Source organism: Eremomyces bilateralis (assembly GCF_010015585.1).
Source record: "Eremomyces bilateralis CBS 781.70 unplaced genomic scaffold P152scaffold_1, whole genome shotgun sequence".
Taxonomy (NCBI): Eukaryota; Fungi; Ascomycota; class Dothideomycetes; order Eremomycetales; family Eremomycetaceae; genus Eremomyces; species Eremomyces bilateralis.
In genome coordinates this window covers 1,520,490-1,546,860 of record NW_022985067.1, presented here as the reverse complement: position 1 = coordinate 1,546,860, position 26,371 = coordinate 1,520,490, and the positions used below count along the sequence as shown (strand labels likewise).

General features: G+C 53.0%; 11 protein-coding genes across 11 annotated transcripts in view; 6 read left to right on the top strand and 5 right to left on the bottom strand.

The window, feature by feature from the left end:
• Nucleotides 1-13: 13 nt before the first annotated feature.
• P152DRAFT_16632 (cytochrome P450) lies at nucleotides 14-2,131 on the bottom strand. The gene is made up of 3 exons (XM_033674050.1): nucleotides 1,668-2,131; nucleotides 431-1,618; nucleotides 14-366 (listed from the first exon to the last, which is right to left on the bottom strand). The coding sequence occupies exons 1-3, from the start codon at nucleotides 1,896-1,898 to the stop codon at nucleotides 223-225; spliced, it is 1,563 nt and encodes a 520-aa protein (XP_033538993.1). The 5' UTR covers nucleotides 1,899-2,131; the 3' UTR covers nucleotides 14-222.
• A 98-nt stretch (nucleotides 2,132-2,229) lies between these two features.
• Nucleotides 2,230-2,845, top strand: P152DRAFT_453943 (uncharacterized protein). The gene is made up of 2 exons (XM_033678488.1): nucleotides 2,230-2,696; nucleotides 2,763-2,845. Exon 1 carries the CDS (start codon nucleotides 2,365-2,367, stop codon nucleotides 2,614-2,616), a length of 252 nt encoding a protein of 83 aa, XP_033538992.1. The 5' UTR covers nucleotides 2,230-2,364; the 3' UTR covers nucleotides 2,617-2,696; nucleotides 2,763-2,845.
• Nucleotides 2,846-5,791: 2,946 nt separating this feature from the next.
• On the top strand, nucleotides 5,792-8,875 carry P152DRAFT_16569 (uncharacterized protein). The gene is made up of 6 exons (XM_033674041.1): nucleotides 5,792-5,923; nucleotides 6,133-6,502; nucleotides 6,573-6,774; nucleotides 6,838-7,051; nucleotides 7,302-7,586; nucleotides 7,645-8,875. The coding sequence occupies exons 2-6, from the start codon at nucleotides 6,234-6,236 to the stop codon at nucleotides 8,811-8,813; spliced, it is 2,139 nt and encodes a 712-aa protein (XP_033538991.1). The 5' UTR covers nucleotides 5,792-5,923; nucleotides 6,133-6,233; the 3' UTR covers nucleotides 8,814-8,875.
• Nucleotides 8,867-10,153, bottom strand: P152DRAFT_16623 (uncharacterized protein). Its single transcript, XM_033674048.1, has 3 exons — nucleotides 9,821-10,153; nucleotides 9,308-9,612; nucleotides 8,867-9,066 (listed from the first exon to the last, which is right to left on the bottom strand). Exons 1-3 carry the CDS (start codon nucleotides 9,955-9,957, stop codon nucleotides 8,909-8,911), a joined length of 600 nt encoding a protein of 199 aa, XP_033538990.1. The 5' UTR covers nucleotides 9,958-10,153; the 3' UTR covers nucleotides 8,867-8,908.
• A 795-nt stretch (nucleotides 10,154-10,948) lies between these two features.
• Nucleotides 10,949-11,437, bottom strand: P152DRAFT_453939 (uncharacterized protein). Its single transcript, XM_033678487.1, has one exon. It carries the CDS (start codon nucleotides 11,430-11,432, stop codon nucleotides 11,004-11,006), a length of 429 nt encoding a protein of 142 aa, XP_033538989.1. The 5' UTR covers nucleotides 11,433-11,437; the 3' UTR covers nucleotides 10,949-11,003.
• A 180-nt stretch (nucleotides 11,438-11,617) lies between these two features.
• Nucleotides 11,618-12,634, top strand: P152DRAFT_16483 (GINS complex, Psf1 component). The gene is made up of 3 exons (XM_033674036.1): nucleotides 11,618-11,702; nucleotides 11,756-12,300; nucleotides 12,379-12,634. Exons 1-3 carry the CDS (start codon nucleotides 11,676-11,678, stop codon nucleotides 12,470-12,472), a joined length of 666 nt encoding a protein of 221 aa, XP_033538988.1. The 5' UTR covers nucleotides 11,618-11,675; the 3' UTR covers nucleotides 12,473-12,634.
• P152DRAFT_453935 (nucleoside hydrolase) lies at nucleotides 12,426-14,469 on the bottom strand. The gene is made up of 8 exons (XM_033678486.1): nucleotides 14,382-14,469; nucleotides 14,219-14,322; nucleotides 14,049-14,161; nucleotides 13,942-13,998; nucleotides 13,852-13,886; nucleotides 13,481-13,771; nucleotides 13,112-13,310; nucleotides 12,426-13,038 (listed from the first exon to the last, which is right to left on the bottom strand). The coding sequence occupies exons 1-8, from the start codon at nucleotides 14,415-14,417 to the stop codon at nucleotides 12,845-12,847; spliced, it is 1,029 nt and encodes a 342-aa protein (XP_033538987.1). The 5' UTR covers nucleotides 14,418-14,469; the 3' UTR covers nucleotides 12,426-12,844.
• A 249-nt stretch (nucleotides 14,470-14,718) lies between these two features.
• Nucleotides 14,719-15,827, top strand: P152DRAFT_387413 (NAD(P)-binding protein; the record flags this gene model as incomplete). The annotated part of the gene is made up of 4 exons (XM_033675886.1): nucleotides 14,719-14,846; nucleotides 14,896-14,927; nucleotides 14,979-15,306; nucleotides 15,371-15,827. 4 exons carry the CDS (start codon nucleotides 14,719-14,721, stop codon nucleotides 15,825-15,827), a joined length of 945 nt encoding a protein of 314 aa, XP_033538986.1.
• Nucleotides 15,828-16,753: 926 nt separating this feature from the next.
• On the top strand, nucleotides 16,754-17,381 carry P152DRAFT_445455 (uncharacterized protein; the record flags this gene model as incomplete). The annotated part of the gene is made up of 3 exons (XM_033677858.1): nucleotides 16,754-16,780; nucleotides 16,817-16,976; nucleotides 17,059-17,381. The coding sequence occupies 3 exons, from the start codon at nucleotides 16,754-16,756 to the stop codon at nucleotides 17,379-17,381; spliced, it is 510 nt and encodes a 169-aa protein (XP_033538985.1).
• Nucleotides 17,382-17,651: 270 nt separating this feature from the next.
• Nucleotides 17,652-19,734, bottom strand: P152DRAFT_427109 (alpha/beta-hydrolase). Its single transcript, XM_033677289.1, has 4 exons — nucleotides 19,073-19,734; nucleotides 18,508-19,026; nucleotides 17,937-18,458; nucleotides 17,652-17,884 (listed from the first exon to the last, which is right to left on the bottom strand). The coding sequence occupies exons 1-4, from the start codon at nucleotides 19,266-19,268 to the stop codon at nucleotides 17,799-17,801; spliced, it is 1,323 nt and encodes a 440-aa protein (XP_033538984.1). The 5' UTR covers nucleotides 19,269-19,734; the 3' UTR covers nucleotides 17,652-17,798.
• A 4,166-nt stretch (nucleotides 19,735-23,900) lies between these two features.
• P152DRAFT_407905 (HET-domain-containing protein) overlaps nucleotides 23,901-26,371 on the top strand; it is a 2,907-nt gene continuing 436 nt past the window's right edge. Inside the window, exon 1 of the mRNA XM_033676908.1 lies at nucleotides 23,901-26,371. Within this exon, the coding sequence (XP_033538983.1) occupies nucleotides 24,132-26,371 (2,240 nt within the window). The 5' untranslated portion in view covers nucleotides 23,901-24,131.

Genomic DNA, 26,371 nt, shown 5'->3' with positions numbered 1-26,371 from the left:
CCTACTCAACATCATCCGCGGTTCCACACTCTCCCAACTCCACGACCTGTTACTCCACCCATGCCTCACCATAGCGATCATCCTCACGTCCTAACCATCTTCTCTCCCTGTCAGATCCATGCCGTCATTGAAAGCATGGTATCCCTCAACGGGGTATCTAGATAATGCTACTTACACTTGATGACTGAACAGCGGTCTGAGAGTGCATCGTCATCAAATCCCCTACTCCGCAAACTGCAGGACATCTAGCCTCTTCGCCTCATCCAAAACCAACTTCTCATGCTTTGGACTCCGAACGGTAACCTTCACCGGAAAGGGTTCATCGATTCTATGATGATTGAGTATAATCGGGTTGATATCGCCATCCTATCCCAGTCAGTGAGTCGATCTCCTGTAGCGGGACGTTCCGTCACGGCCACCGAGCACATACCGGAGCATAGTCGAAGCAGTAAACCAACCGTGCCATATTGATGAACAACCCCCTCTGCGCAAGCCGATACCCCACACAAATTCGCCGCCCTCCACCAAACTGCCACAACCCGTGAGCCGCATCCATCTCATGTCCATCTAGCCACCGCTCCGGCCGAAATTCATCCGGATCCTCACAGGCGTTGCAGACCGGGATTCCATTAATGACGAAGCCCACGCCCGCGGGGAAGTGGTACCCCTCGAAGTCGAAATCCGCCGTCGCCGTGTGGTCGGGGGTCAGCGGGAATATCGGCCGCCAACGTAGCACCTCTTTGATCATGGCGCAGATGTACGGAAGGGCATCCATGTCGGCGAGCCCGGGCAGCCGCTCGGCGTTGGATCCGCAGACCCGGTCGACTTCGAGCCGCGCTTGGCGGAAGGCGTCCGGGTGGCAGAGGGATGCCATGACGAAGACGTTGAGCGCCTCGCGGGTGGTGTCGCTGCCGGCTTCGATGAGCTGCATGGCGACGTACATGGCGTCCTGATCGTTTCCGGTATACTTAGTGCTCTCGGCCAGGAGCACATCGCGGACGAACGAGGGCGGCGCGGTGCCGTTGACGATCTGCTCCTTCACGGGGAGCCACCATGATCGGTAGATGTCGTAGTTCCACCGGTCCAGGCGCTCCCAATAGGGTCGCCAGACCTGCAGAAACCGCGGTAGGTGATCCAGGTCGGGAAACCAGTCCACCAAGCTCATCCCGATGCTCCCAACGAACTTCGTGACCACGTCCTGCAGGTCTTCCAGCTCCTTCCCCGACTTCATCAGCCGCTCCCCTAGCGCGATGCGATGCACCACCGAGTTCGCGTACCGATAATGGTGCCTGAACCAGCGTCCCGGCTGCCGCAGATACTCGGCCATCATCTGCGCGCTCTCCAGCTCCTGCCAGGCACCGTACTGTGTCAGCGCGGCGCCGCTGAGGAGGTGGTGCATGACACGACGGGGCTCGGTCCAGCTGGACGGCGGGAGCAAGAGGGAGCGGCGGGAGCGGCTGACGATGCCGGAGGCGATGGGCATCGGGGAGCGGCCGTTGGTGAGGGTGCCACGCTTGGCGATGATTTCAGAGACGACGCGCGGGGAGTTGAGGAGGATCCAGGTTTTGGAGCCGAGATGGATGGTGGTCATTTCGCCATATTGGGTAAGGGATTTTAGCTGTGGAGGATTAACGATGGGTTGGTCGTGCGGTTGGAGCAAAGAGTACATATTTGTGTTCTGGATCATATCTGTTGTTCTTGAAGTCTAGTAGACTGCCTAGGAGGAAGACTCCTGGTGGCCCTGGTGGTAGTCGAGCTTTCGAACTTCGCTTCCCGATGGGTTGGAAGATTTTCTTGATGACTAGAAGAGATAAAGTCACCGCAGCTAGCAACAGACTCACGATAGCTTTGGCGGGATGCTCACTTGCGAGTACAAGTAGCTCACTATGGATGGCCATGACTATTATTAAGTGGTGACTTGATACAGAAAGACAGTGACTCCGAGCTGAAAAGCTTCCCTCAAAACGCACAATCGAAACTAAGAACGCTTTCAGGAAGAAAAAACATCGACTCTTAAGATCATAGCTGGAAATGGGTAGTCCTGTCGTAGTGCGTTATTGTGTTGCTCTTCTTCAACATTACGAACCCCGAGTTGACACCGGAACGTTTCCGGACCCCTCGTGGCTAAAAAGTACACTCATTCGGAACGATCCCGGCCGTCCAGTTGAATAAGAAACTTAAATCTATTAACTTATGATAAACGTTGTAAAGATCGTGCCGAGCAAGGCACCTCAAACTCCGGCTCGAATATCCCCACTGCCTTGTGTGACCAGACGTGTCGCGGCGTGGAGCTGATATCGATGATGGAATCCGGGTCTGCACAGTGATCCATCGGATGCGGATTTTGTTGTTGATGAGCACCACATGCTGGCACCTATCGTCATATCGGCACTCTCGCTATCGGCTTCCAGATATCATACGATACCGTATTTTTTCACCCTTCCCGAGCTCCTTCTGCGCTTCTTACACTCACGTCACCGATCCCACGGCTGCCACGTCGTCGATACACACAAATCAACCACCGCGACCGGTTCCTGGTTCCCTGGATCCGTCAACCAGAGACGCAAAAAGGGGTCCATCTGCGACCTGCGTGTACCCGGGTGGGAAACGGGGTGAAACAGGATCGGCTGGCGGGGTTGATACACGTCTCATCTTGTATTCACATTCCGGGTAGTGATTGATGTGTTGAGCTTGTGGTTCGTGATACGATTTCTTGTTTGGAGGTCGGCGCTGCGACGTACTGACAGGTCCTCGTCGGATAGGACTGTGATGGACGGAATATTCACGGATCAGATGGCTGACCCAGCCTCCATCATCGCAATTGAGTTCGCTACGGTCTGGCTGCACGTAGAGTAGAACGATGACCGACTACCTCTCGCACCCGTTCAGTCCATTCTAGACTATTGTCTATTGAAATCTTCCCGTTGCACTACAGCGGCTATGCATCCCTCGGCGAGCGATGTTGAAGTGGGACAAATATTAAGGCATCTCCGATGCACAACATCCATCCATATGTCCCTTCCGTTTAATCCAATCCAATGATGCGCTTCACGTACCGACAAGAAGTTCAAAAAGCCCCGACAGTGACCCAGCCACCTCGTCCCCCACCAACCGAACCCTCTCCCATTCAGCGCCCCCGAATTTTTTTTAAAATGGCCCTCCAAACTCAAAACTTCAAATGAATTGCGGACACGGCCTCGGACGCATCCTAGTTTTCCGCCGATCATGGGCCTTTGACGGTCTTGGACCGCCGAGCGAGCCCGGGTTGGCCAGTGGCGTGCCGGTCGTCGGCAGGAAGCGGGTCAAGTCATGACAGCGGGAAATTGGTTAGCGTTCGGGGCTAGGAGGGGGTGGGCTCGTTTATTAGTTGGCGCGGTTGCGGTTGGGGTGGTGATGGTCGCTGTCTGATGGCTGGAGGGTGAGATGAGATGTGAGGGTAGCGATGGGAAATGGGCAACGGAGAACTACGGTGATGTGACGATGGGGGGAAGAGGAGTTGGGTCTCAGATGAGTTAAGAATTGGAAAGGGGGTGTCGAGCAATCGTCAATGGTAATAAGGAAGGTTCCTTGATGTTGGACATTTGGCGCGCGCGATTATTATTCTCGAACGTCTTCATATCCCGGAGGCGCTGTGTGTCACGGGTCACGACATCCGTCGGACTTTGACCATGTGCTGGGGGGAAGCTGGGGCTCGTTGATCCATCGTTGACGATTGGAGGGAGGGCTCGCATGGCGGCATGGCAGAACGCTCGGGTGGTACTACTACCCAGGAAGGAACATGAGGCTGCACGTCGAGGATCGTATACGGAGAGCTGCTATCGGAGTGATGGTGGCGGTGGTACAGTTGTTGACAAAATGACGAGACTTATTATTTCACAGCGTATTAAGAGCAATCGGAATGGGTGGCAAGAAGAGGGCTGGGATGAACACGGGCAATTCGGGGATTAAAGGACAGGGCATACCTGGTCGTCTCTACTCAACCGAATTGCGAGGCAATACTCGATACGGATGACGGATGACGGATGACAGATGACGGACACCAGAATAGCATGATAGCGTATCTGATAGATGAAGGTAGGTTTCATCTTTCAAGGCAGTCGAACCCCAAGGTTAAATTTTCGTTCATAAACTTTGTAGTTCATACACCTGATGGGAGTTGCGACATTGTTGCCTACTGCCTAACTACCTTATCGTTATGCGATAATCACCACATTCGACGTGATCGACCCTCTTCAATTCTTCGATCAACGTCGCGTAATAGATGCTCGAGGCTAGACCAGACCGCTACTTCCGATAGACTTCTTAGACCCCGTGCTGATCCATCCTCTCGACATCTGATCTTCCAACTTCCTCCTCTCTTATCCGCGATCATCCATCAATCCATGAAACCAATATTGATCTTACACACGGATTAGCTATCGTAACCTTCGGGCGGGATGATTGGATGGTGGGCGGGGTGGAGATGCAGGCCCGCACGATAGGGAGGTCATGCGACACCTGCAGCTCACCTCATGCATGCAGCTGCCAACTGAACAGCCAACCGCCCTGCACCGGACAGGAGACTGGACATTGGGATATTTGGATGTTGGAGATTTGGAAATGGGCTGTGGAATCGACTGGACTCGAGGGAGGAGATTTGCGTGATGGGACTTGGATGGCTAATGGAGCTGACTGTTAAATAGTGGAGAGGGAATACCTCTCCAATACCTCTCCAGGGTAGAGGGCAGAGGGCAGAGAATCACGTTTGATGGGCGTTGGATTGGCGTGTGGCTGTATATCACCACACCCTAGGGCTACTGCCAGATCTGGATCGAGTTCATCCTTCTTCGCGTTCCAACAGTTCATAAAGATTAAAGATAGACCTTCTCATCTAACTTAGAGCATCTATCAGCCGAGAAAGCATGCACACAATGGCGATGGGTCGGATGGAATAATAAACTGGGAAGTTGGAGTTCCGATGGATCATTGGTCCACAGGAAGCTTTTGACGAACGGGAAGCTCATTTAAAGTAGCGCCCACTAACTGGCGCCATTGGGTGGAGAGGAGGGTCCGCTTGGCGCCTGGACTAGCTGGCCATGGTCAATAAAATAATGAATTCGTGATCCATCATTTCAACCATCGATCAATCAATCCGTCACCTCAGCATCATCACCATCATTATCATCATCCTCATCAAAGGACTTCAGCTCATCAAATCCATCGAGTTCATCGGAGTTCTGTGAGCGCAGAGTCGACAAGTAACCTCTAACAACCACACCAAACTTCCTGTTCAACATCCGTTCAGCCAGCAAAGTAGAGCCCCAACAACCGTCACTGGACCCCCAGCACCGTTGCGGACCCTTAGGTTCTCAGGCCCTAAACCCTGGGCCGACCCCGGGCGCCCCCCTGCAGCTTGGCTGACGCTAAAACCCTCCAACGCCGCCTCCTTTCCCACTTTCCCTCCATCCACCACCAACCTGTCCAAGTGTCCAGACAGTCCAGGGAGTCCACAGTCCAAGTGTCCAACACTCCACAGCACCACAGCAATCAGCACCGACCACAGCACCGACCACAGCATCGACCATCTCCCAATCCTCAACCTCCCGCTCTCATATTTCTTCCTTCTCTTCCTCTTCTCTCCTCCTTCTCACCTTCTCATCACAATAATCACCCGCTTCCATCCAAACGTCTCCCTTGACTCCCCATCCGACTTCATTGTCATTTGCTTCTTGAGATACCCCAGGCTGTTAGCTGACTTGCTTGCTGCCTACCTCCTAAAGATACCCCTAAAGATACCCCAAGATACCCCAAAGATACCCAGCTCATTCTGAAGCTTCGCGTTTCATTTCCCAGACTTCCAATTCTTCGTGAGACTTGGCAACTATTATCGTTGTCATCATCACCGACTTGTAATTACCGTAGCAACTTCCATCGCTACTTCTAGGTATGTCATCTCTCCTGCCTCTTTTGACTCCTCGTTTGTTTGTTGCGGACGATTCGCATGAATTCGTCTTCCCTCCTCTCCCCCAACCAACTCAACACAAACACCCACCTCATCTGAGTGTGCTTGTTGTTTTTCTTTCGCAAAGAAACCAGTCATTTCTCACCCGCTTCATTCGCCAAAAAAGTCCTGGACTCTTACAAAAAACCTAGTCACGCAACCCTCGAGATTACTTCTTGTTTGCTTCTTTTGCATTTGCAAAACAGAGATACCCCATACACCAACAAACTTATAATCACCCTCATCATCAACCATGTCGACCGAAGCCACCAAGCCCACTGTCGTCGCCGACGCTCCGGCTGCCGTTGTCGAGGTCACCAAGCCTGAAGAGACCACCACTCCCGCAGCTCCCGTTGTGGAGGACAAGCCCGCTGAGACGGCTGCCGAACCTGCTGCTGAACCTGCTGCTACTGCTGTGGAGGAGGCCAAGCCGGTTGAGAAGAAGGAGAAGCCTGCTGTTAAGCCCATCGAGCCGATCACTGAGGGTTCGTTGAAGTACAAGGCTCCAGGTCTCCATATTTCGTAAGTGTGGCCCTTTCTCTGACAGCATGTTTTCGTGTATTTGGAATTGGTGCTGACTGTTGGTGATCAGTCACTTCGTTCCTCAGAAGAAGTACTTCTGGCTCGGCACCGAGGAGGCTGTCTCAACCCAGAGCCTTGCCTCGTATCTTCGTGGCGAAGAGCCGAAGATCTCTCAGCCCACTGCTGCCTGGGCCTCGCAGACCGGAAAGGGACTGCTGTTCTTCTCCAAGACCGCTGAGCTCAAGGCTACCCCCGCTCACGTGTTCAACCTGGTAAGTTCACGTGACTATACCTCACAACAACCTGGACACCAAACTAATATCAATGTTCTACAGGCTGAAATCACTGACCTCGAGAAATCCGGCATCCAAGACCTCTCCTTCAAGCTCGATGGCGAGAAGAAGGCCGAGAAGCACGTCCTCGAGGCCATCAATAGCCGTGAGCGTGACGGATGGTTGTTGGCGCTGAAGGCCGCATCCGAGGATGCGAAGGCCAAGAAGGAGGAGATCCTCAACAGCGAAGGCTACAAGGCGAGCATTGCTGAGCTCGGTATGTTGCCCCAATTTCAATTTTGAGTGGTGTTTTCGAAAACGGTTACACGTCGGCTGTTGCCAGGTGCAAAAGTAAAATTTTGATGCGGACTTCCCCACAAGCCCATGCAACATCGTTGCCCCTGCATCACTCCTGCAAGGGCCATCACGCCGCGTTGAATTTAGCAGCGCTAGCTTCACCCCAGTTCACTCAACGAAACATTAATAATTCAATTATTACCATGAAGCTAATATCATCCTCCCAACAGGCAAGCCAAACACCGTCGCTGCAGTTGCCCCTGCCACCGCGGCTACCACCAAGGACAAGGCCGAAAGCAAGCCCGCCGAAACCAAGGTTGAGGCTGAAACCACCACCCCAGCCCCGGCCGCTGAGAAGAAGTCTCGTTCCATCAGCCGTGGCAAGCGTGGCAGCGTGTTCGGCTTCCTGAGCAAGAAGGAAGAAGAGGCCAAGAAGGCCGAGGAGAAGAAGACTGAGACCAAGGAAGAGGAGACTCCTGCCACTGAGGCCGCGGCTGCTGTCGAGCCTGCTGTCGGTGAGTAGCCTCGAGATTCTTATTAACCTAGTGAATGCATAACTGACGCAAATCCCAGATGCTCCGGCTACCACCGAAGCTACCGAAGCTCCCAAGGAGGAGGCCAAGGAGGAAGCCGCTACCCCAGCGACTGAGACTTCCAAGCCCGCTAAGCGCGCTTCCATCTTTGGCGGCCTCCAGGAGCGCGTCCAGAAGCTCCGCAGCCCCAGCCACGAGAAGAAGGAGTCTGAAGTTGTCCCGGCCGCTAAGGCGGAGGAGACCAAGGCAGAGGAAACCGCGGCTGCTGCCACTGAGCCCGCGACCGAAACCCCCGCGACCGAGACTCCTGCCGTCGTTGCTCCCGCCACGGAGGAGCCCGTCAAGGAAGCCGACAAGCCCGCTGCCGCGACTGCGACTGCTCCTGCTACTGACCGCAAGCCGTCCTTCATCTCCGGCATCTTCAAGCACAAGTCCGAGAAGTCCAAGTCTCCCACCACCGAGACTGCTCCCGTCTTGCCTGCTCCTGCTGCCACGGAAGAGACTCCCAAGCCTGCCGAGGAAGCCGCTCCTGCCGTCCCCGCTAAGGACGAGCCTACCAAGGTTGAAGAGCCCGTTAATGGCACCTCGCCAACCACCGAGACTGCTGCTCCTGTCGCTCCCACTAAATCTGAGAAGCGCAGGTCAAGCTTCTTCGGTTCTCTTGGCGGCAGCGTGAAGAAGATCGGTGAGAAGAAGCCTGCTGAGGTCAAGCCCGTGGAAGCCGCCAAGCCCGCGGAGACTGAGACTCCCGCCGCCACCGAGACTGTTGAGGCTGACAAACCCGCTGAGGCCGTTGCTGAGACCGCTACCCCTGTGGTTGCTGCCACTGAGACTCCCGCCGCCGAGGAGACCAAGTCTGCGGAGAAGAAGGAGGAGAAGACGACCAAGTCCCACGTCTCCAAGGGCCTCTCCGGACTGTCCCGCAACTTTAGCAAGATTATCAAGGGCGGCAAGGACAAGGCTGCTAAGCCTACCTCCAGTACCGAGAAGGGCGAGGCGTCCAAGCTCGCTGAGGAGGCCAAGCCCGCCGATGAGAAGGCTGTCGCGACCGAGGAAACCGCCAAGCCAGCTGAGGAGACCAAGCCTGAGACCACGACGCCGGAAGTCACGAAGGAGGAGAAGCCGGCTGCAATTGGCGATGTCACCGCAGAGAGCGTGACCGTGTCGGATCCGCCGCCAGCGGGGAAGACGGTTCAGGCGACTGCGTAGGTAGACCTTGATGATGCGAGGAGGATGAGCAGCTGAGCTGGATCGAGCTAGCTAGCTGGCTGAGCCGGATGGAGTGGAATTGAATTGAAGAGCACCTACAGCACACACATAACCAAAAGCACACTACCGCATGAGCAAAAAGAAAAGCACAAGAATTTGAGTATCATTGTCGAGCAGCATGAGATATGGTACCTTGAACCCCCCCCCCGAACAAACGACCTGACGCGACCGTCCCCTCCCCGATCTGACACCACTCCGTCCCGTTAGCATCAACCCTGGAAGTGGCTGCTAACCGCATCTCTAGCGGGCTTCCGCTCCGACCCCTCTTCCAATCTCCGGCGACGACCGCCGCAGTCCCGCTTCCCCCCACCCCCACCGAACCCGTCCCGTTCCCCGGCCCTAACCCCGTGCCCGGTCGCTCTTCCCCGCCGGACCCCTTCCGTCCTGGTGATCCTCAGCCTACGCCAACGTCGAACCCGCGCTACACACCCCACCACTCGTTCCGTCACCCCCGATCGCAGCGCATCGCGAAGCGGCACGGCAGCGGGGATGACGGTGGCGGTGGGAAGCGGACGCGGGGGAGTGAGAGGAGTGGGAGCGATCGGGGGATTGGTGGCGATGGGGTTGATGATGGTGCGATTTCGACGGCTCCCGCACCGACGCCTGAGGGGTCGATGCGTGCGAGCGATGGGTCGGTGGTGGAGGAAATAGCGCTGATGGGCCGGGATGGCTCGTGAAGGAGGATACGTATTCAGGGTGATGCTCGTGGGATACTTGGATTCTTTTGCTCGTGTGGGATGTCGTTTTTGCGCTATGGTATGGTGCGGTGTTTTTTTCTTCAACTCGATCCGGTTCGGTTCGGTTGGTTTGGTTTGACTCGGCTCACTCATGCCTTCTCCACCACACTACGGTTTCTATGTTTCTCGCGTTTTCCGGATTCTTAATGGGTTCCTTATATGATGGCATGGAGGAGAGAGTGGGAGAGAAGAATGGAAAGAAAAGGGGATGGTTTGACAGGGCTGCGAATTATACCCGATACCCCGGTCTCGTTGTTTGTTAGTTTTAGTTTTCCTGCATTCGTTCCTTGGTTGCTTTTTTCATCCTGTTTCCTATGTTCGTCAGACATCATCAACATCATCATCATCGATCCTCGACATGAACATTATGGTGGTTCGGTTTCGACTCATGAGGGTCGGTCGGGTTCGTATGGGCTCGGTCGGACTCGTGGGGCTGGATCGGATTGCGATTCCGCTGCTTTTCCCTGTCTGTTGCGTTGGCTTTGCTTATTGATACCAAGATGCTTTGCATTTCCCTGCTTTTGATCGCGCGGTGGCCGGTGGAGAGGGCCTTAATACTGGAGATAGTTTGACAATATCATTGGTTTGAGTTGCTGGGTTGTGGGGTTGGTGTGATTGTGATCGTAGAATGACCGTTTGAATATGCGTAATATGCTTGGGGACTGGTGGTATGTATCCTGGTTGGAGTTGTGAGGGCTTGGTCTCCAGTGAAGAATTCTTGGATCCGGTGAACGGTGTCCTCATATTTCTAGGTGGGATGAACTTTCATTCAGGATCGAAATTTGGGGAGTTAAGGCACCGTTTTGGCAGTTCAGTATAAAGGAAAATGATGTGGTTACTTCTTCGAGTCGAGTGATATTGATACATGCCGTATTTCTCCAACATGAGGGTATATACGGCCTTAACGTAGTGTACATAACCGTCTCTACGTCAACGTCCATCTTCTCTTCCTCGCGCCTCCTCACTCCCAAATCCCAAACCACTTCTTCGGCTTCTTCCTCGTCTCCAAATCCTCCCCCTGCCCCACCACTGCCACCGGACTCGCCCCATCCACCGCGCTCTCCACCCCCTTCTCCCCCTCCTCCTCCATCCCAAACTTCACCCCCAACACCTCGAACCCCTCCGTCTCCCCATGCACCTTCCGAAACTCCCTCCTTCGCTCTGCATCCTCTTGCCGCTGCCGTCTCCGTTCCGCGACCTCCTGGCTGCGGCGCTCGGCGGTGAGGCGGTACATGGCGAGGTACTGCGGGATGGTACGGATCGGGTGGGTGATGAGGTGGGAGGGCGGGGGGAGGTCGACGGCGAGGGCGAGGGGGTCGGATTGCTGGAAGGTGGAGAGGCGGTTGTGGAGCATGGCGAGGGTGAGGGAGAGGAGGACGGACTGATTGCGGGATTAGCGAGCCAACGTTAGAATAGATAATTGAATACGTACCATCGATATCCATACGTGGATGCTCCGATCCGACAGGAACCAGTGCAGAAACGACCCCTCCGGCGGCATCATCCGCGGATATTGCTTCGTCTTCTGCGTCTGCGCCTCCGCCTCCGTCAACGACGGCCCATATCGCGTGGCATCGGGTCGCCGTCGGGGTAGCCGCGCGCCATGCGATGGGGGTCGGAACGCGTCCGGTTTTTCGAGCACGGGAGCTTTTGATTTGGGTTTTCGGGCGGCGGGGCGTAGGGCGCTGGTTGTGAAGGGGGAGGGGGTAGGTCGGGGGAAGCGGGCGTGGAGAATGGGGGAGAGGGAGGGGCGGTGGAAGAGGGGTTGGAGGCGACGTGGAAATGTCATGGCGGAGGGGATGGGCCCAATTGACGGGCTCATGTGAGTTTAAGGGGTCCAGATGAGGGAGGAGAAGTTGACGAGGTTCGGGAGAGAAATGTGATGAACTGATGATGGAGGTTGGTGAGAGGAAATATTGTCTCGGCGGACTAGGCGCGCCATTGCTGCAGTATCAGATCCACGTCGCGATGGGCGTCAACATATATTTACACTTATTCAAAAATCGAAATCCAAAAAGCTATTCAGAACCGAGATTTGGCGCCATTTCATGCTTAGTTGCCCACAATGTACGGCGAGTTAGGCCTCAAGCTGGTAACTTCCATGTATCCTTTCCCAAACGATCATATCACTCACCCCCGCTCCAGGTCCGAGACGCCAAACGCGTCCAAAACCTCCCCTCCCTCCCCTCCTACCAAACCGACCTCGTCCGCTCCACCGTCCGTGAAGTCCGCGATCTCGACCGCGACAATGCCCGCATCCTCGAACCCTACACCTCCGCCTCCCAAGCCGGCACACCCTCCACCTTCAACCCCCAGGACGACCCAGCCACCGCATGCGCCCTCCTCGTGAACCACCTCGCCATGCGCCGGAACAAGCGGTGCTTGCTAGCGTATCACCGAGTGCGTGCGCAGAAATTGGAGGAGGCGTGCTGGGCGGGGGTAGATGTGTTGGATCGGCAGGCGGGTGGGGACGGCGCGGGGAACGGCGAAGAAGGAGGGCAGGGAGGTGCGGCGGCGATGAATTTGAGTCCCGAAGAAGAGGAGTATGTGAGGCGCTATTCCGATCTGCTGGCAGCGTATAAAGGACAATGGACGGATATCGACCTGACGGGGAGCTTGGAGCCGCCGAGAGATTTGTTTGTTGATGTGAGGGTATTGAAGGATGCGGGGGAGATTCAGACGGAGTATGGGTATGTATCAACCGGTTTCCAATTGTTTCGTATTCGCCATTTATTCCAGATGTATTTGGAAGACTAACGTGCGGACAGCGCCATCACACTGTCTAAAAACAGCCAGCTCTATGTCAAGGAAAGCGACGTCGAGCGACTCATCCAACAAGGCTATCTACAGAAGCTGAGCTAAACCGACAAAAGACACCTCATCTATGCGAGTGGATCCTCACAACCCGTGCAAGATGCTCCTCAGGAGGACTTGCTGCGCAACATCCACCCCGGGGCTATCCTTGACGATGCTCACGCGGTTTCCGGAATTCCAGCTCAGCCAATCGCCCGAGTCTCCAGGAATCTCCCCACGCTCATCGTCCTCCTCACGACGCTTCCTCGGGCGTCTGTCAATGACGCACATCCCTTTGGTCCATTGGCCGGATGTCTCGATGCGCACATCAGTCGGCTTGGAGAGCGTCCACCCGCCAGCTGCTTCGGAGAGGAGGTACCTGTTGCAATCGTCATGAATACCATATTGTTGAAGCGGATGGTGAGAGGCGAAAACGACAACTTACCAAATGGGCAGTGGATCGTGAAGATTCAATCCCACCTCCTCCGGCCGGAGATGGTACAGCTCCTCGGCTTTTCGAAACGTCGATTCGAGAAATGCGGACATCCAATGAGCCAGCGGCGATCCATCTTCAAGTGGCTGCTTCATCATCTTGTCCCAATACTGGCGTGTCAGGTTATGGGTCGTCGTGATATCTCGGCCTCGTCAGTACGCTCCACACCTACTAGAAAAACAACGCGAAGAATGGCATGGAACTTCCGTACGTACCCAAAGGAAACAGCTTCAACTCCAACCTCCTACCCAACGTTGCCGGATACGCAGCCAGGCAAGGGTCTTCAGCGACCCCAGCCTCCTTAGCAGGTGGCACTAGAGGCATGGTGCTCAGCGGCTTCGGGGACGAAAGCGCGAAGACCCGAGCAGCAGCGATCGAATCGGCGTAAATATTAAATTCTGCAACGGGGTTCATCTGGTTTCTGATATTCAGCGATATTCGATATGGAGAGGGGGGTTCGGGAATTTGGTGGGGAGGGGAAGTGGTGGTGTCTGCCTCTGCCTCCGCCACTTGCTTTGGCACGACGAATGACGGGAAATGTCAAGGAGCTGGGAATATGCCTGGGATGATAGGGATTCATTTACATTTCCTTCGAGTTCCACCGCCCCGCCCATGGTGAGCACTTGCTTGGCGCGCAGGAACGTCTCCGGGTCGACTGCCGCTGCATGAGCGGCGTTCGTCAAGGGCCCGATGGTCACGATCGTGATGGTGTCGGGTGGGTTGTCCCGGAGGATCTGAAGGATTTCTTCATGGGCGGGCCGTTTGGAGGGGATGAAGAGATTGGGGGGGTTTTGGTCGCGGATGGCGTCGTCGTCGGCGGCTTGGGATGATTGGAAGAGATGTCTCCATGTCGCTTCCGGGGAGAGATGAGGATGCTGGGAGTTGTGTCAGCGTAAGGCTTCAAAAAGGCTTCGAAGACACCACGTCTACGAGACGGCAGCGAAGGATACCGTACAGTATGATGGATACCCCCAAGTCCGTCGATCCCGTCTAGGTTCCTTCAGTCTCTGCCATGTGCTATGTCACATCAAGGGGAGACACTTACGGTAGTAGTCCGCCAATATGATTTGGGCTGCGAGGGGTCCCACAGCGCCTACGGCCACTAGCACCAGTTAATACTTCGATCACCAATATATATAAAGGGATTTGTACCAATCGGCTTCCTTGCGTCCAATGCATCAAAGCCCTCGGGGAGACCTTTAGACTTTCTCCATTCCCGCTCTTTCTCCACGTGGTGGAAGAGGGAGACCACATTTCGAAGACAGCTGGACTCAAATGGTCACCAACAGGCTAGAGAGAACGCAAAGGATAGGATTACACACTTTTCGACATCAATATTCCCATATGTGAGGGAAATCAAAAGAACTTCCAAGTCCTCTGGTGACGCCGATAGTGCGAGCAGCAATGCTAAGATATCGTCTATTCCCTATAGTATGCGCCTCAGTCGCGTATACTGACAATAGCAAGGGTATTCTACTCAAGTACCGGGTCTGTATCGATGATAATCCTATGTCGAGCCATATTGCGTGTATTAGTGCGTTATTATCCGATAATATTGATACTATGTCAGTGCTAAACCTGTTCCACGGTCCACCAAGCCTCGCTCGCGTTTAGAGTTTAGATGGAGTTAGTAATGGACAACCTCGGCAGCCTCCCGCTCTCTAACTTCATTCAATCCTGGCACCCCGCGCGGTATTGGCGGTAATAGCAGTGAGACTCCGAGTCGTACATCAAGTCCGATGGCGCCTCCGTTGGTTCTTCTATTTTCTTTGAATATATCCTATATTTGCTATATTTGAACTACTGTACTCTATAATCTACAATGCCGTCCCCTGGAAAAGTCGCCGCGCCTCAGGCAGTGAGCGAACAGCTCGCCAATGGCCCGCAGGATCCGGGAATGTTCGAGGATATCCAAAAGATTCGGAGGATCGCTGGGGATTCGGCTGGCCCGTAAGTTTAGTTCGTACATGTCGATATGGCAGAAGCTGAGCACGAACAGGCGCGTGAAAGACAAGGTGGTCATCGTCACCGGTAAGCATTCCACTGCCATTGGGATCTCACCGAAGCTGATGTCGTTCACAGGATGCAACTCTGTCCTTGGAATCGGACGCGCTTCCGCGCACCAATTCGCTCACAACGGAGCCAAGGCCGTGTTCCTCTGCGATTTCAGCGACCAATATCTCCCTACCCACAAACGAGAGCTCGAATCGCTCTACCCCAATGTCGATGTCCACATTCGGCAATTCGACGCGGCTAATGAGGATGCAGTAAAGGGCGTGGTGCAGGAGGCCCTGGACAAGTATGGCCGACTAGACGTCTTCTTCGCGAATGCGGGCATCGCGAACGCGCAGGTATTCTGGGAGGAGGAGGCAGATACGTTCATGAACATGATGAGGACGAATGTGCTGAGGTAACTCCCTCTCCACCTCTGCTCTCCCCGAACGAGCGACATATTCTAACAACTTTCTCTCCAGCGTCTTCCTCGCCGCCAAACACGCTTCCATCGCCATGCGCAAAACCTCCGCCTCAAAACCCTTCCCCTCGGGCTCCATCATCGGCACCGCCTCCGTCGCCGGCCTGCGCTCCAACGCCGGCGCCACCGACTACTCCGCCTCCAAAGCTGCCGTCGTCTCACTCATGCAAACCTGCGCGTACCAGCTCGTGGGCTCCGGGATCCGCTGCAACGCCATCTGCCCCGGCGTCATCGAGACGGGGATGACCGCCGGCATGTACTCGGCGGCACGTGCGCGAGGAACGGAGAAGAAGATTGGCCAGCTGAATCCGCTACGAAGAGGCGCGGCGGCGGATGAGGTCGCGCGTGTGGCTCTGTTCTTGGGGAGCGATGAGGCGAGCTATGTCAATGGACAGGCGTGGGCAGTTTGCGGTGGTTTGAGCGCTGGTCATCCATACGTGTTGGGTAAATTGTCATGAGGGACTGATGGCATCCTAGGATGGCGGATTAGGTTTGCTATTTCTGTAAAACGAAAACACCGAGGCATCCGTTGGTACTGCGCCGATTTGCATGCTACGGACTTTCCTTGACACAAATTGGGCTGTGAAGCAATGCGCTTTAGCGTGTACAAAAATCTACAATTCATCTCGCACCCAATTCCCAATGTACCTTGATATTTTGGTCATCGTCTGTTCATGTATCGGTTTTATGCCAACCCTTCCAGAGTCCTACCATACTTATCTCCAAATCGCCCGTTTGGCCGCAGCGCGAACATGACTCACCCAAGCAGCGAAGGGTCCTAACCCTATCGTCAAAGTTTGTTCTTCGTCACCTTCAGCAGAATAAAGTCTATGCATGCACCAGACCAACGCTATTGGACCTAATAACCTCATGAATGATGTTGGACGTCAGGGAATGGAGTTCCCGCTGGATTCATGCGTTGGTACTTCTTCTGTTCGTTCTTTCGATCGGTTCGACAATTCACTCACACTCATGGCCAATCCCTTGCCACCTATTGATATGATCATTCTCACATGGCCACAAATGTCACGCGTCCTATGACTGTTGCGGTAAATATCTATTCTCATGGCTGCCCTGCATGGTAGCGTCGTTTCTGTTGTCGCCTTCCCCTCAGTACTCAGTTGTACTTAGTCTTGGAACCACTATTCGAGCCGGTACGAACAACGAATTTATCTAAAAGATAGGGCTGGCTGTTCATTAAGAGGCAGTATCCAGGACGAACTGAGAACTGCGTGGAAGAGATATCTATGAAAATCCAAAGGTTCCTGTCCCCTAAACGACGTATTATACCATCCAGGTGTCTGGTAAGGGTCGAGTTTCCGTTTTGTCCGACGATTCCGATAATTTTGTTCCTTTTTCTGGACTTTGAACCTAGCCTTAAATCATGGCACCGACAACATCCGCCATCCCAGTAAGCAGGTACCGGGAATGAATTTTAAGATCAAAGTTGACCGATAAGACCACAAACTCTATCCGCTCCACCTCCCCGATCCATACAGCAACATGGTCTTCGGTATACCCTGCTTACTTCGGCAGATTCCCAAATGCAGCGAACCACGTTTCCATCCCATCGTGGATCGGAGCAACCGTCGGCGCAGCTACGGCCGGTAAGTGTCCCAGCGCAGCCATCCCACTCCCCTCCTCTACGTAGTCCTTGACTACTCGGAACGTTACTAAAGCAATACCTAGGCCTTGTCTTCGGGCTCCTCATCACCGGATGCGCAGTGTTCCTGAGGTCTCAGAGGACCCCCTCCAAGTCCGCAATGAAACGTACCGCACACCATAGCCGCGAGGCGCTTGCTTCCCGCTCTTCCATGCATCCAGACTTCCGTGGACCACCAACGAGCCGATACCTGAGCCCGGTTGTGGAGGAGTCACTGCGGGGAAAAGAAAAGGAGTCGGAAGACGGGCAGGGTGTTGGTCATTCTACTGCGAGGGAGGGAAGTTTCACTCCGGGATTTGTTGAGGTGTCCCAGGAAACGTATGGACGATATAACGTGGGCAAGAGATGATGTAGCGTGCTGGGCTTGAGGGAATGATATCAATCAAGGAATTACCTAGCGTAGTGAGGATTCAGTACAATATCAGAGGATGGGGCGAGAGTCTTCCCTTGAGTGAAGTTGATGCGACTTTTCTTCCGGAGTTGAGACGTCTGGGCATCAGTACATATGGAGACGGGGGCGAGATGTAGGGATTTGGTGTATTCATTTAGGTATGTATGATTAGTTTCATGTATACAATGCTAGTCAGATGCTCACTGTCGTCCATGAACGCCATGAATTGCTCAAGTGGTTGATTTTTGAACCAAATTATCGTTACGACACTGTAGAACGATCTAATTATGAGCATCCTATATTACATTATATCAAAACTATCAAAGTGGGATTCCCAACCGCTTAGTCCAACTAAACTCCTGGTGCTAGTCCTGCTCAGGCAGCATACGCCTTGATCGGTGGCTCGGCATTGACCTTCGCTGGATATACGATAATGGCCACAACCGATATAATGTTATTACCTAAGGCATAATTAGAATGGTTCAATAGTCTGGCTCTTGGTCCTTAGCTCACCTTCCGTCGCAACGATGTCAGCCGTGGTCAACCCATCGGCGGCCAGCTTGAGGCATTCAGTCGCCATGTTAATTCGACTGACTTGCCCGGGCCCCGGATTCGTCAATGCATCCACCGCAAGCGCATGACTCACAGGGTTGAACAGCATACCCTCGTGGCTGTAGCTAACACCCGGAGGCAGGCCTGGGCAGACGGTCTGGATCTGGTTGTTCGTGACGCCAACCCCGCGAGCATCCAAGAGATATGCCGAAGCGCCAGTACCATCCTGTGGCTGGACGACCTGGTCGGTATTGGTGTAGATCGTGGTGGTTGGGACGTAGGCGGAGTCGCCACCATTGGATCGGAGCGTGGTGATGAAGTTGGAGTTGTAATCTTGCTGCACGATGGCGGGGTTGCATGATTCGGTCGGGTATCCTGGGCAAGATGGGAGGGCAGTCACAGTGCCATGGAAGTCCGGAGAAATGGAGATCAGGTCGGAGGTTATGGCGCGGGTGCTTGGCCAGTATTTAAACGCCCATTGCGCTGAGACGGTTAGTATTGTTGCTACCATATCTCCGCTAGATTGACTTACCGTCGAGGTTGCCTTGAGACCAAGCAATGACGCTCACATTCTTGTTCTGCGAGATTCCTGAGATGTAGTTGATCGCATAAGCGACGAACTCCGCATTCTCTTGCGCATCGTTTAGCAGGAAGCCCGGAATGTTCAACCAGACAGGGTCAGCGTATGCCACATTCTTAAACAGCTTCCTGAAATTGCCGCCGAAGCTGATCCCTCCAGTTGACCCAGTTCCGGGGACCATGAGGAGAGGTGGTTTCTGGCCATATGTAAAAGAAGATGGGATACGGATCGCTCCTCGAAGGATGATTTCGGGGATCGAGTATGGCGCATCCGACGGCGACTTCTTGGGGAATATCCGATCACCCTGGGGGGATCGAAGATTGATGTTGAACGGCGAGTTGTCTCCAATGGAGTAGGTGGAGAGAATAGAACTGATGTCTCCTGGAGCAAAGCCTGCCGCGATCAACGCCACTGCAAGGTCATATATGCCGTCGCCGATCTGGAGGACCAGTGTTATTGAAGCAAGCGCCTCTGTGAAGGATCAGCAAAGTATCATACGACAGGTCGAACCACTAACCTTCAATTGATTGGGGCGCTGGTCCAGCTTGAGTGTTCTGAAGCTGGGCTAAGAGCTCCAACGAGCGATCCGAGGCGCCTCTCTGGACGATCTCTCTTTCAAACTCCCAACGAGCCTCGAGATCGCTCGCGGTAGGAGCTGACAGGACAGATCCAACCAGGCTCGAGAGAGCCACAGCAGCAAGAGTAAACCGCATATTGAAGACTGGTGATCGAAGATGAACTGGTTGAAATCCACTTCTGCTTCTTCCTAGCTCTTCTCATCTATATGTATTTATACTTCCCCATTCCGTCCATACCGGGCAAGGTACCGCTCTACCGTACCTTTCCCTATTCCTCTCCTGGCCCCGGATTCGGTCCGCATTCCGTCGTGGCCACGGTGCTTGGGAATAAAATTACGATCCTAGCGCCACAGCTGATTCCAGAAGGCTTGCATGGCTGTTTTGCAGTCGCCAGTCTGACCATCCGGTCACTGACGGTTGTTGAACAGTTTTGATTGTTAAAGGAATAGGACCTGCATTAGCTCGAGCTTGGGCAGGTTCGAGGCTCGAGCAAAGAACTTGCATGGGGCGCGTAAGAGAAAATGGAGATATCTCCGGATTTGCTTCGCTTAGGGGCTTCTGGAAGGGCGGATAGCGTTCGACGGAGACGCTAATGCGGAGAATGACTAGGATGATGTCTCGTGGTGCAATTGTCGACTTCCTTATTTCCTGTCTTTAAATTTTCATACTCTGGTCTTCCGTCGAGGTCTAGTATTGACACCAAGAAAGAAAATCCTATGAATATAGAGTTCTTGATATTGAGCCGGTGCGTCGAAGATAACTTGAAAGGCACATACTTACCTACATGGTAGAACAACCCCAAGAGCTTTTTTGGTGTGCTTGCGATAGGAAGGCCAACAATCTTCCACTCCTCATGAATCATCTCACGCGTGACAAGGTGACGAAGTTGGCTATTGGCATTACCATTTACCAGACGCCAGGTCTGCGATGCGCCGATACCTTCCGGGGTGTTGATACCTGGGACATGCGGAGTCAATAGACTAGGAACATGGAATGTGTCGAACCCTCGAACTGCAAAATAAGCCATGTAACCCTGCTCCAGGGACCAGGCCTGGAGGATTCATCCGCAGCTTGGAGTCTGGACTCTGGAGTGCACCTGTACTTATTCTGGCTCCCCAAAAGCTGCTTGTATTGTTGACCTCACCATCGGGGCGTAGTCTTGTAGAAGCCGATCTCCAAGTATGCCAGAGAGCACGTAGAACTCTCTTGTTCTGGCCTTTCCGTGCCATATTAATAAATGAGCCTCAACCGAGGCATGACATTCTTGAAGGCTAACAACCATTCGGAATTTGCGGAGTACTCTTAGCGCAACTGAAAATAGTGTGGGGTTTCAAGAGTCGGATTCCTCATTGCACCAAAGGGAAGCACTGATGCATTCCTAAACTAGGCACCAGCATCGTCTGTCAATTCACGCTCAAGTCTCAAAACCATGGGATCGGGTTATCGGATATCATCCGACGGTTCCCACCATCGCGACTATTGAAAGTATCTGCGCGGTCCTGGCTGGGGAATTATACCTCCTGGGTAGGCGAACTGAGCTTTGCGTCGAGAAGAAACTCTGCAGTTCTTCCATCGTAGCGATCACGGCTGCGTTCTTACTTCCTAGAGGAGATCGGAAAATATGCTGCACGTGGTTCCTAGCGTGGTTGTCTATTGTTCTAGATTCTGCGATCGTGTTTGTGCGCGAGATATAGTTCTCAAATGCAGTCCCGGAAGCTTGGTCTAACTTTTCGTAAGACCACGCAATCACCGAATCCATCATCCACGATGTGGGAGGGATGCTCCGGATCGATTCTCCACAGTCCCTATCGGCATGTCGCCTGTGCCGAATGGGGCGCTCCGCTGCTATCCGCACTGAAAGCAGCGTCTTGAAGGCGCAATGGACTCGGTATTCCGCTCAATGAAGGCGTCGACTGCGCCGATTCCTATCATATCTGCACGGTTGAGCGTCGAAAGGCAATAAATATGTACTGTTGTCGAAGCATTCAACGGTAGTCCAAGGACTCATGCGCCACCGCCCTACCACCCATCTCGAGCGCCGTGGCAAGCTCGATTCAAACTTCGTTTGAGTCGAGATGGGCGGGTATCCGGTCCGAATTCGAGGATCTCGACATGTCTTTTGGAGAGACGCGTCAAGTTCACTTGCTGTGGAGAGGAGATGGAGTGACGGTCAAGCAATATGGTGCAGCATGATTATTAGAGAAGGAGAGATGCATCTGAGGGACTCTTCGATGGCATTGAATAAGCAAACTACCCTCTGCCCGCCTTATTAACGCCACAGTTGAAAAGTGGCTCCCCCCTAGGATACAGTCCTTCATCTTGGAGTATCTCTGTGAAGAAGTTCCATAGAAAGTCATATACCCCGTACCTCGACAGTCGACAACAATGTCTTATCTACAAGTACATATTTCATCTCGAAAGAGGGCTCTCGCAAAATATACTCAAAAGGTGCACGTTGCACAGGAAGCAATGTTTGAGAAACCCTTCCTGTGAGGCATAGAGACCCACAGACTTGGCGTAACAGTAATATCCCCTTTGTCGTCGTCGCTGAAGTGCACAACCTAAACCCATTTAGTTAGCGTAATCTCCCCCGAACCTCATCAAAACTCCGTGATCGAGCAGAACAACTAGATTCGCCCAGAAATACACCATAAATGATAGGGATATAGGAATATCAAATTGTATAATACAGATACAGTGTGACAGCCTTGGGCTTCGCCCAGTCTGTGTGTTGTGGCCTTGCGGCCTAAGGCAGAAGAGCAAGGGGGGGCGCTTACTCATCGCGCGGGGGCAGATGAGCGGCCCTCCACCAAAATTCTGTACCTTTGGGCTCTTATAAACCTATGAAAATCTTATTAAATTATATGTAGTAAAGTTGGAAATTTTGGTTGGAAGTTGCCAGTTATTGATCCGCGAGATGAGTAAGCGCCCCCCCTTGGAGATAGGTAGACCTTTTGCTCACAGAGGTAAATAGCAGATCGCAGTGAGAGAGATCTTTTCCTTTTCTCTTTAGCAATTCAACAGCGTTACCAGCTTACTAAATCCTTGGTGGTTTAGGCCTATGACATACAGAGTTCAATAGATATTGCAAGCACATTTTCTCTATTAAAAAAAAAGGGCTCAGTACGAGCGCGGTGCCTCGTCCAGATGTTCCGACCAACAAACATAGCCAACTTTTGCAGAGGGGGATCTCGCAGCGCCGGCATCCATACCGGGTCCGGGGGGGCCCTGTTGGGCGCCCATCGCGCCCATTTGGGGACCCACGAATCGTATTGATTGAGAGCCCTGTTAGGGCCTTCCTGGGTGCCCCGGAGGGTGCCCGGCGATCAGCATCGATACACACAATACAGGTGCGTGGGTTATTCCAGAGCGTTTCAGGGCACTCATCGTGATATCTAGGAATTACGCGGCATACGGTAGACCGGAGCGACTGCTTGCTCTGTGGGCGCGAAGGTCTGGCGAAGGAAGAGGAAGGAGTAGCACGACTAGATGAGATTGGTTGCTCAGAACGCTCAAAAAGCGCGGTGATTACGCCTATACGAAACTAGTTGTGACCCATCGTGGATGCCCCACCTTCCCTCCCTTTTGGTGGTGTTGTTGCGAGCTTGTATACGTTGCATACCGCGATCTCAACGAGATAATAAAAAAGAGGTTTCCACGTCTTGTTCGACCGCCTCTGGATAAGCCAGCGTGCCCTCAATTGATCAGCGATATCAACCCCGTTCATATGGTGATTATATTCGTCGGTAAAGGCAGGAATCGGTAGGATCTTCGTGAATTCTCCCGGTGCGAATAGAGTGCGTACTTGTTGGGCGGAACTGGTGTCTTTTGGGCGCCTTCGTTGGCGGTCTACCAGTTTGGTCGCTGTGCTCAATTAGCGAAACTGAAAAAGGTGAATTTTAAGGTATTCGATGGAAGCCGTGATCCCGATATGGCACGGTTTAGGATGTCCTAGAATCTATGATTCTCTCATAGATTCTAACCTCCTCCCCTATGTGATGGAACACCCACCGTGCTGGGGCGAATTCGAGGTACTTCGACTTCAAACTAACTCAGAGTACCCACACATTGAAATTCTTATAATTATATGTAAATTGCGGTCTTTAACCTCTTCCTGACACACGAGACTGTGCCTACCTTAAATATTACAATAACTTGGTTGCTAAGTAGCTGATTTCCGTAGAGTACCCGAAAATGCGTCTTTAGTGTTATGGTCCCAGGCCTGCGGCCTGTTCCCTTGGTTGTGGCTGAAGACGTGGCTGGTGGGTTATATCAGAGAAGCAAACAAACATGGTAACACAGCATTAGGGCATTGGAGAGGAGAATCGCTATCTCGTGCACAAAAGGTGCCGGGAGATTTCTTCTCTCTCTCTCTCTCTCTCTTCAGTTTAGATTAATGGAACTTGGTAATCGCAGACCTTGCGCATCCAGACCGTGTCATTTAGACGCCGTGGCAATATTTCCATGGTACTCCGTACAGCGTCACCATCATCTTTTTTTTCTTCACGAATGACATAGGAAGAACGAGTCCAAGTCAAATAATCCTGTTAAAATGCTACAAAGCCGTCCAAAGTATACGTTCTGTTGCAAGCAATTTCAGTTTTTTCCACTACGCAGATCGGTACTTGTGGCTGATCAAACTTCCACTTTTGGGCGATTCAGACTGGCAAGGGATTAATAATACGCACGTATTTATCGTAAATTACAGTCATTAAAGCAGATTCTCTAATCTACCATAGCCTTGACAGACTAACCCTCTTAGGTGATGCGGAGCTCCTGCGAGACGGAACGAGGTTCATAATAGTAGATAGACGGGAGAAGCATGCAGCTCAGCCTTGCGCATCCCAAAAGCTCCGCACAGCCTTGTGCCTGGTCACATTGTCCATGGCAGTCCATCATGATACGCCTAGAATTCTGCTAACATGGCGCTCGAATGTCCCAGACTAGTTGTCACGATTCCTCGATAATGACAATATCTGTCGATTACTGCGGCCAACGATGCACCTCTTAAAGCTCGACGGCAACGGCAGGTTCATTCTGGAGACCTTCAGAGCCACGGCCACGATCCCTCCTTATGCCATACTTTCTCATACATGGGGAAGTGACAACGATGAAGTCACATTCAAGGACATCTGGGACCGTGCTGGAAAGAAGAAGGCTGGATACCAGAAGCTGATATTCTGCGAAGGTCAAGCCAAATCCGACGGTCTATCCTATTTCTGGATAGACACATGCTGCATCAATAAGGCAGACTTCACCGAACTCTCAGAAGCCATCAACTCCATGTTCCGCTGGTACCGCGAATCTACTCGGTGCTATGTGTACCTTTCGGACGTTCCTGACCGTCAAAATCCTGCTGCTACAGAAGAATTAGCCTTCCCGAACTACAGGTGGTTTAAGCGAGGATGGACACTTCAAGAACTTCTAGCGCCGTCATCAGTCCAATTCTTCTCTTGGAAAGGCAAGCCTTTGGGAAGTAAAAAGTCACGAGAAGAAGAGATTCGTCAGATAACCGGCATTGCTATCGAAGCCCTTCGGGGAAAGCCTCTGTCTCAATTCAGCCCGGACGAACGGCTATTATGGGCAGCAAAACGCCAGACAACCGTAGAAGAAGACGCCGCATACTGTCTCCTGGGCATTTTCGATATCCAGATGCCGCTCATCTACGGCGAGGGGCAGAAAAAGGCACTGGACCGGCTTAAGAGGAAGATACAAAAGTCTCAAAACCAAGCACTAACGAGCCCCAAACAAGCTCCCTGGATCGTGCAATTTGAAAGGAACCCGCGCTTCACAGGCCGCGGATCTCAACTTGCTGAGCTAGAAGGGATGATATTTGCCAAAGATAGCACTACAAAGGTTGCCGTCACTGGGCTTGGCGGCGTAGGTAAGACTCAGCTTGTGCTCGAGTCGCTCTTCCGAATAAAATACGAGCACCATGACTGTTCTGTCATCTGGATACCGGCAACTAACACGGAAAGTCTCCATCAAGCATACCTTGACGCTGCTCGGCAACTTGGCATACCTGGGTGTGAGGACGACAAGGCGGACGTAAAGAGGCTGGTGCAGGCGCATCTAAGCGAAGAAACTACAGGCCAGTGGCTGCTAGTGTTCGACAATGCAGATGACTGGGATATGTGGATTACCAAGGCTGGATCTGGGCTTCAGTATGGGCAGGAATCGCACCCTTTAATAGACTACCTCCCGAAGAGTAAGAAAGGAGCGGTTGTATTCACGACGCGCGACAGGAAAATAGCTGTCAAGCTCGCACAACAGAACGTCGTGGACGTTCCGGCGATGGGAGAAGATGCGGCTGCCCAACTTCTAGGGAAGTGCCTGATCAAGCCGGATCTCGTCAACTGTCGAGAAAACACTAGTGCGTTGCTTTTACAACTCACCTACCTTCCGCTAGCCATTGTTCAGGCAGCAGCGTACATCAACGAGAATGCGATATCAATTGCAGACTATCTTTCACTCCTGGCTGAGCAAGAGGCGGGGGTTATTGAACTTCTTAGCGAGGAGTTTGAAGACGATGGGAGGTATCGCTACGTCAACAATCCGGTTGCCACAACCTGGCTGATTTCGTTTGACCAAATCCGGCGGCGCGACGGGCTGGCGGCTGATTACTTATCGTTCATGGCCTGTGTAGAGCCAAAGGACATTCCGCAGTCTCTTCTTCCGCCAGGAGCGTCGCGGAATAAGGAGACGGGCGCGATCGGAACGCTCAACGCGTATTCGTTCGTCAACAGACGACCGGCCGACAAATGCCTCGATCTCCATCGGCTGGTGCATCTAGCAACGCGGAACTGGTTACGGAAAGAGGGGCTGCTTGCGCAATCAACCGAGAAAGCTATTGTGCGACTAGAAGAAGTTTTCCCAGATGATAACCACGAGAACCGAAGCGTCTGGAGGGCTTACATGCCCCATGCGCGCTATGTGCTAGAGTCCAATCTTGTGAATAAAGATTGGAAACCCAGGATGGATCTTATGTGGAGGTACGGAATGTGTCTTTACGAGGATGGGCGATGGACTGAGGCTGAAGAACCGATTAATCAAGTGTTCAATATGGAGAAGAGGGTGCTAGGCGCGGAGCATCCAGACACATTGACCAGCATGGCTAACCTGGCGTCGACGTACAGGAATCAAGGTCGATGGAAGGAGGCCGAAGAGCTGGAGGTGCAAGTGATGGAGACGAAAAAGAGGGTGCTTGGCGCAGAGAATCCTTCCACGCTGACCAGCAT

Bases quoted from the DNA above. Each gene is read 5' to 3' on its own strand.
- P152DRAFT_16632 (XM_033674050.1), bottom strand. From the start codon at position 1,898: ATGGCCATCCATAGTGAGCTACTTGTACTCGCAAGTGAGCATCCCGCC. The intron at 1,619-1,667 runs GTACTCTTTGCT...AATCCTCCACAG, and splicing joins ATGATCCAGAACACAAATAT to CTAAAATCCCTTACCCAATA. The intron at 367-430 runs GTATGTGCTCGG...TGACTGGGATAG, and splicing joins ACTGCTTCGACTATGCTCCG to GATGGCGATATCAACCCGAT.
- P152DRAFT_453943 (XM_033678488.1), top strand. From the start codon at position 2,365: ATGCTGGCACCTATCGTCATATCGGCACTCTCGCTATCGGCTTCCAGA.
- P152DRAFT_16569 (XM_033674041.1), top strand. From the start codon at position 6,234: ATGTCGACCGAAGCCACCAAGCCCACTGTCGTCGCCGACGCTCCGGCT. The intron at 6,775-6,837 runs GTAAGTTCACGT...AATGTTCTACAG, and splicing joins CCGCTCACGTGTTCAACCTG to GCTGAAATCACTGACCTCGA. The intron at 7,587-7,644 runs GTGAGTAGCCTC...CGCAAATCCCAG, and splicing joins TGCTGTCGAGCCTGCTGTCG to ATGCTCCGGCTACCACCGAA.
- P152DRAFT_16623 (XM_033674048.1), bottom strand. From the start codon at position 9,957: ATGATGATGATGTTGATGATGTCTGACGAACATAGGAAACAGGATGAA. The intron at 9,613-9,820 runs ATCCCCTTTTCT...CGCAAAAACGAC, and splicing joins ATTCGCAGCCCTGTCAAACC to ATCCCACACGAGCAAAAGAA. The intron at 9,067-9,307 runs GTGGGGTGTGTA...AACGGGACGGAG, and splicing joins CGGGGGTGACGGAACGAGTG to TGGTGTCAGATCGGGGAGGG.
- P152DRAFT_453939 (XM_033678487.1), bottom strand. From the start codon at position 11,432: ATGAGCCCGTCAATTGGGCCCATCCCCTCCGCCATGACATTTCCACGT.
- P152DRAFT_16483 (XM_033674036.1), top strand. From the start codon at position 11,676: ATGTACGGCGAGTTAGGCCTCAAGCTG. The intron at 11,703-11,755 runs GTAACTTCCATG...CCCCCGCTCCAG, and splicing joins GCGAGTTAGGCCTCAAGCTG to GTCCGAGACGCCAAACGCGT. The intron at 12,301-12,378 runs GTATGTATCAAC...ACGTGCGGACAG, and splicing joins GAGATTCAGACGGAGTATGG to CGCCATCACACTGTCTAAAA.
- P152DRAFT_453935 (XM_033678486.1), bottom strand. From the start codon at position 14,417: ATGGCTCGACATAGGATTATCATCGATACAGACCCG. The intron at 13,887-13,941 runs GTAAGTGTCTCC...GAAGGAACCTAG, and splicing joins CATATTGGCGGACTACTACC to ACGGGATCGACGGACTTGGG. The intron at 13,039-13,111 runs GTACGTACGGAA...GACGAGGCCGAG, and splicing joins GTTGAAGCTGTTTCCTTTGG to ATATCACGACGACCCATAAC.
- P152DRAFT_427109 (XM_033677289.1), bottom strand. From the start codon at position 19,268: ATGCGGTTTACTCTTGCTGCTGTGGCTCTCTCGAGCCTGGTTGGATCT. The intron at 19,027-19,072 runs GTTAGTGGTTCG...GATCCTTCACAG, and splicing joins AGCGCCCCAATCAATTGAAG to AGGCGCTTGCTTCAATAACA. The intron at 17,885-17,936 runs GTGAGCTAAGGA...ATTATGCCTTAG, and splicing joins TGACATCGTTGCGACGGAAG to GTAATAACATTATATCGGTT.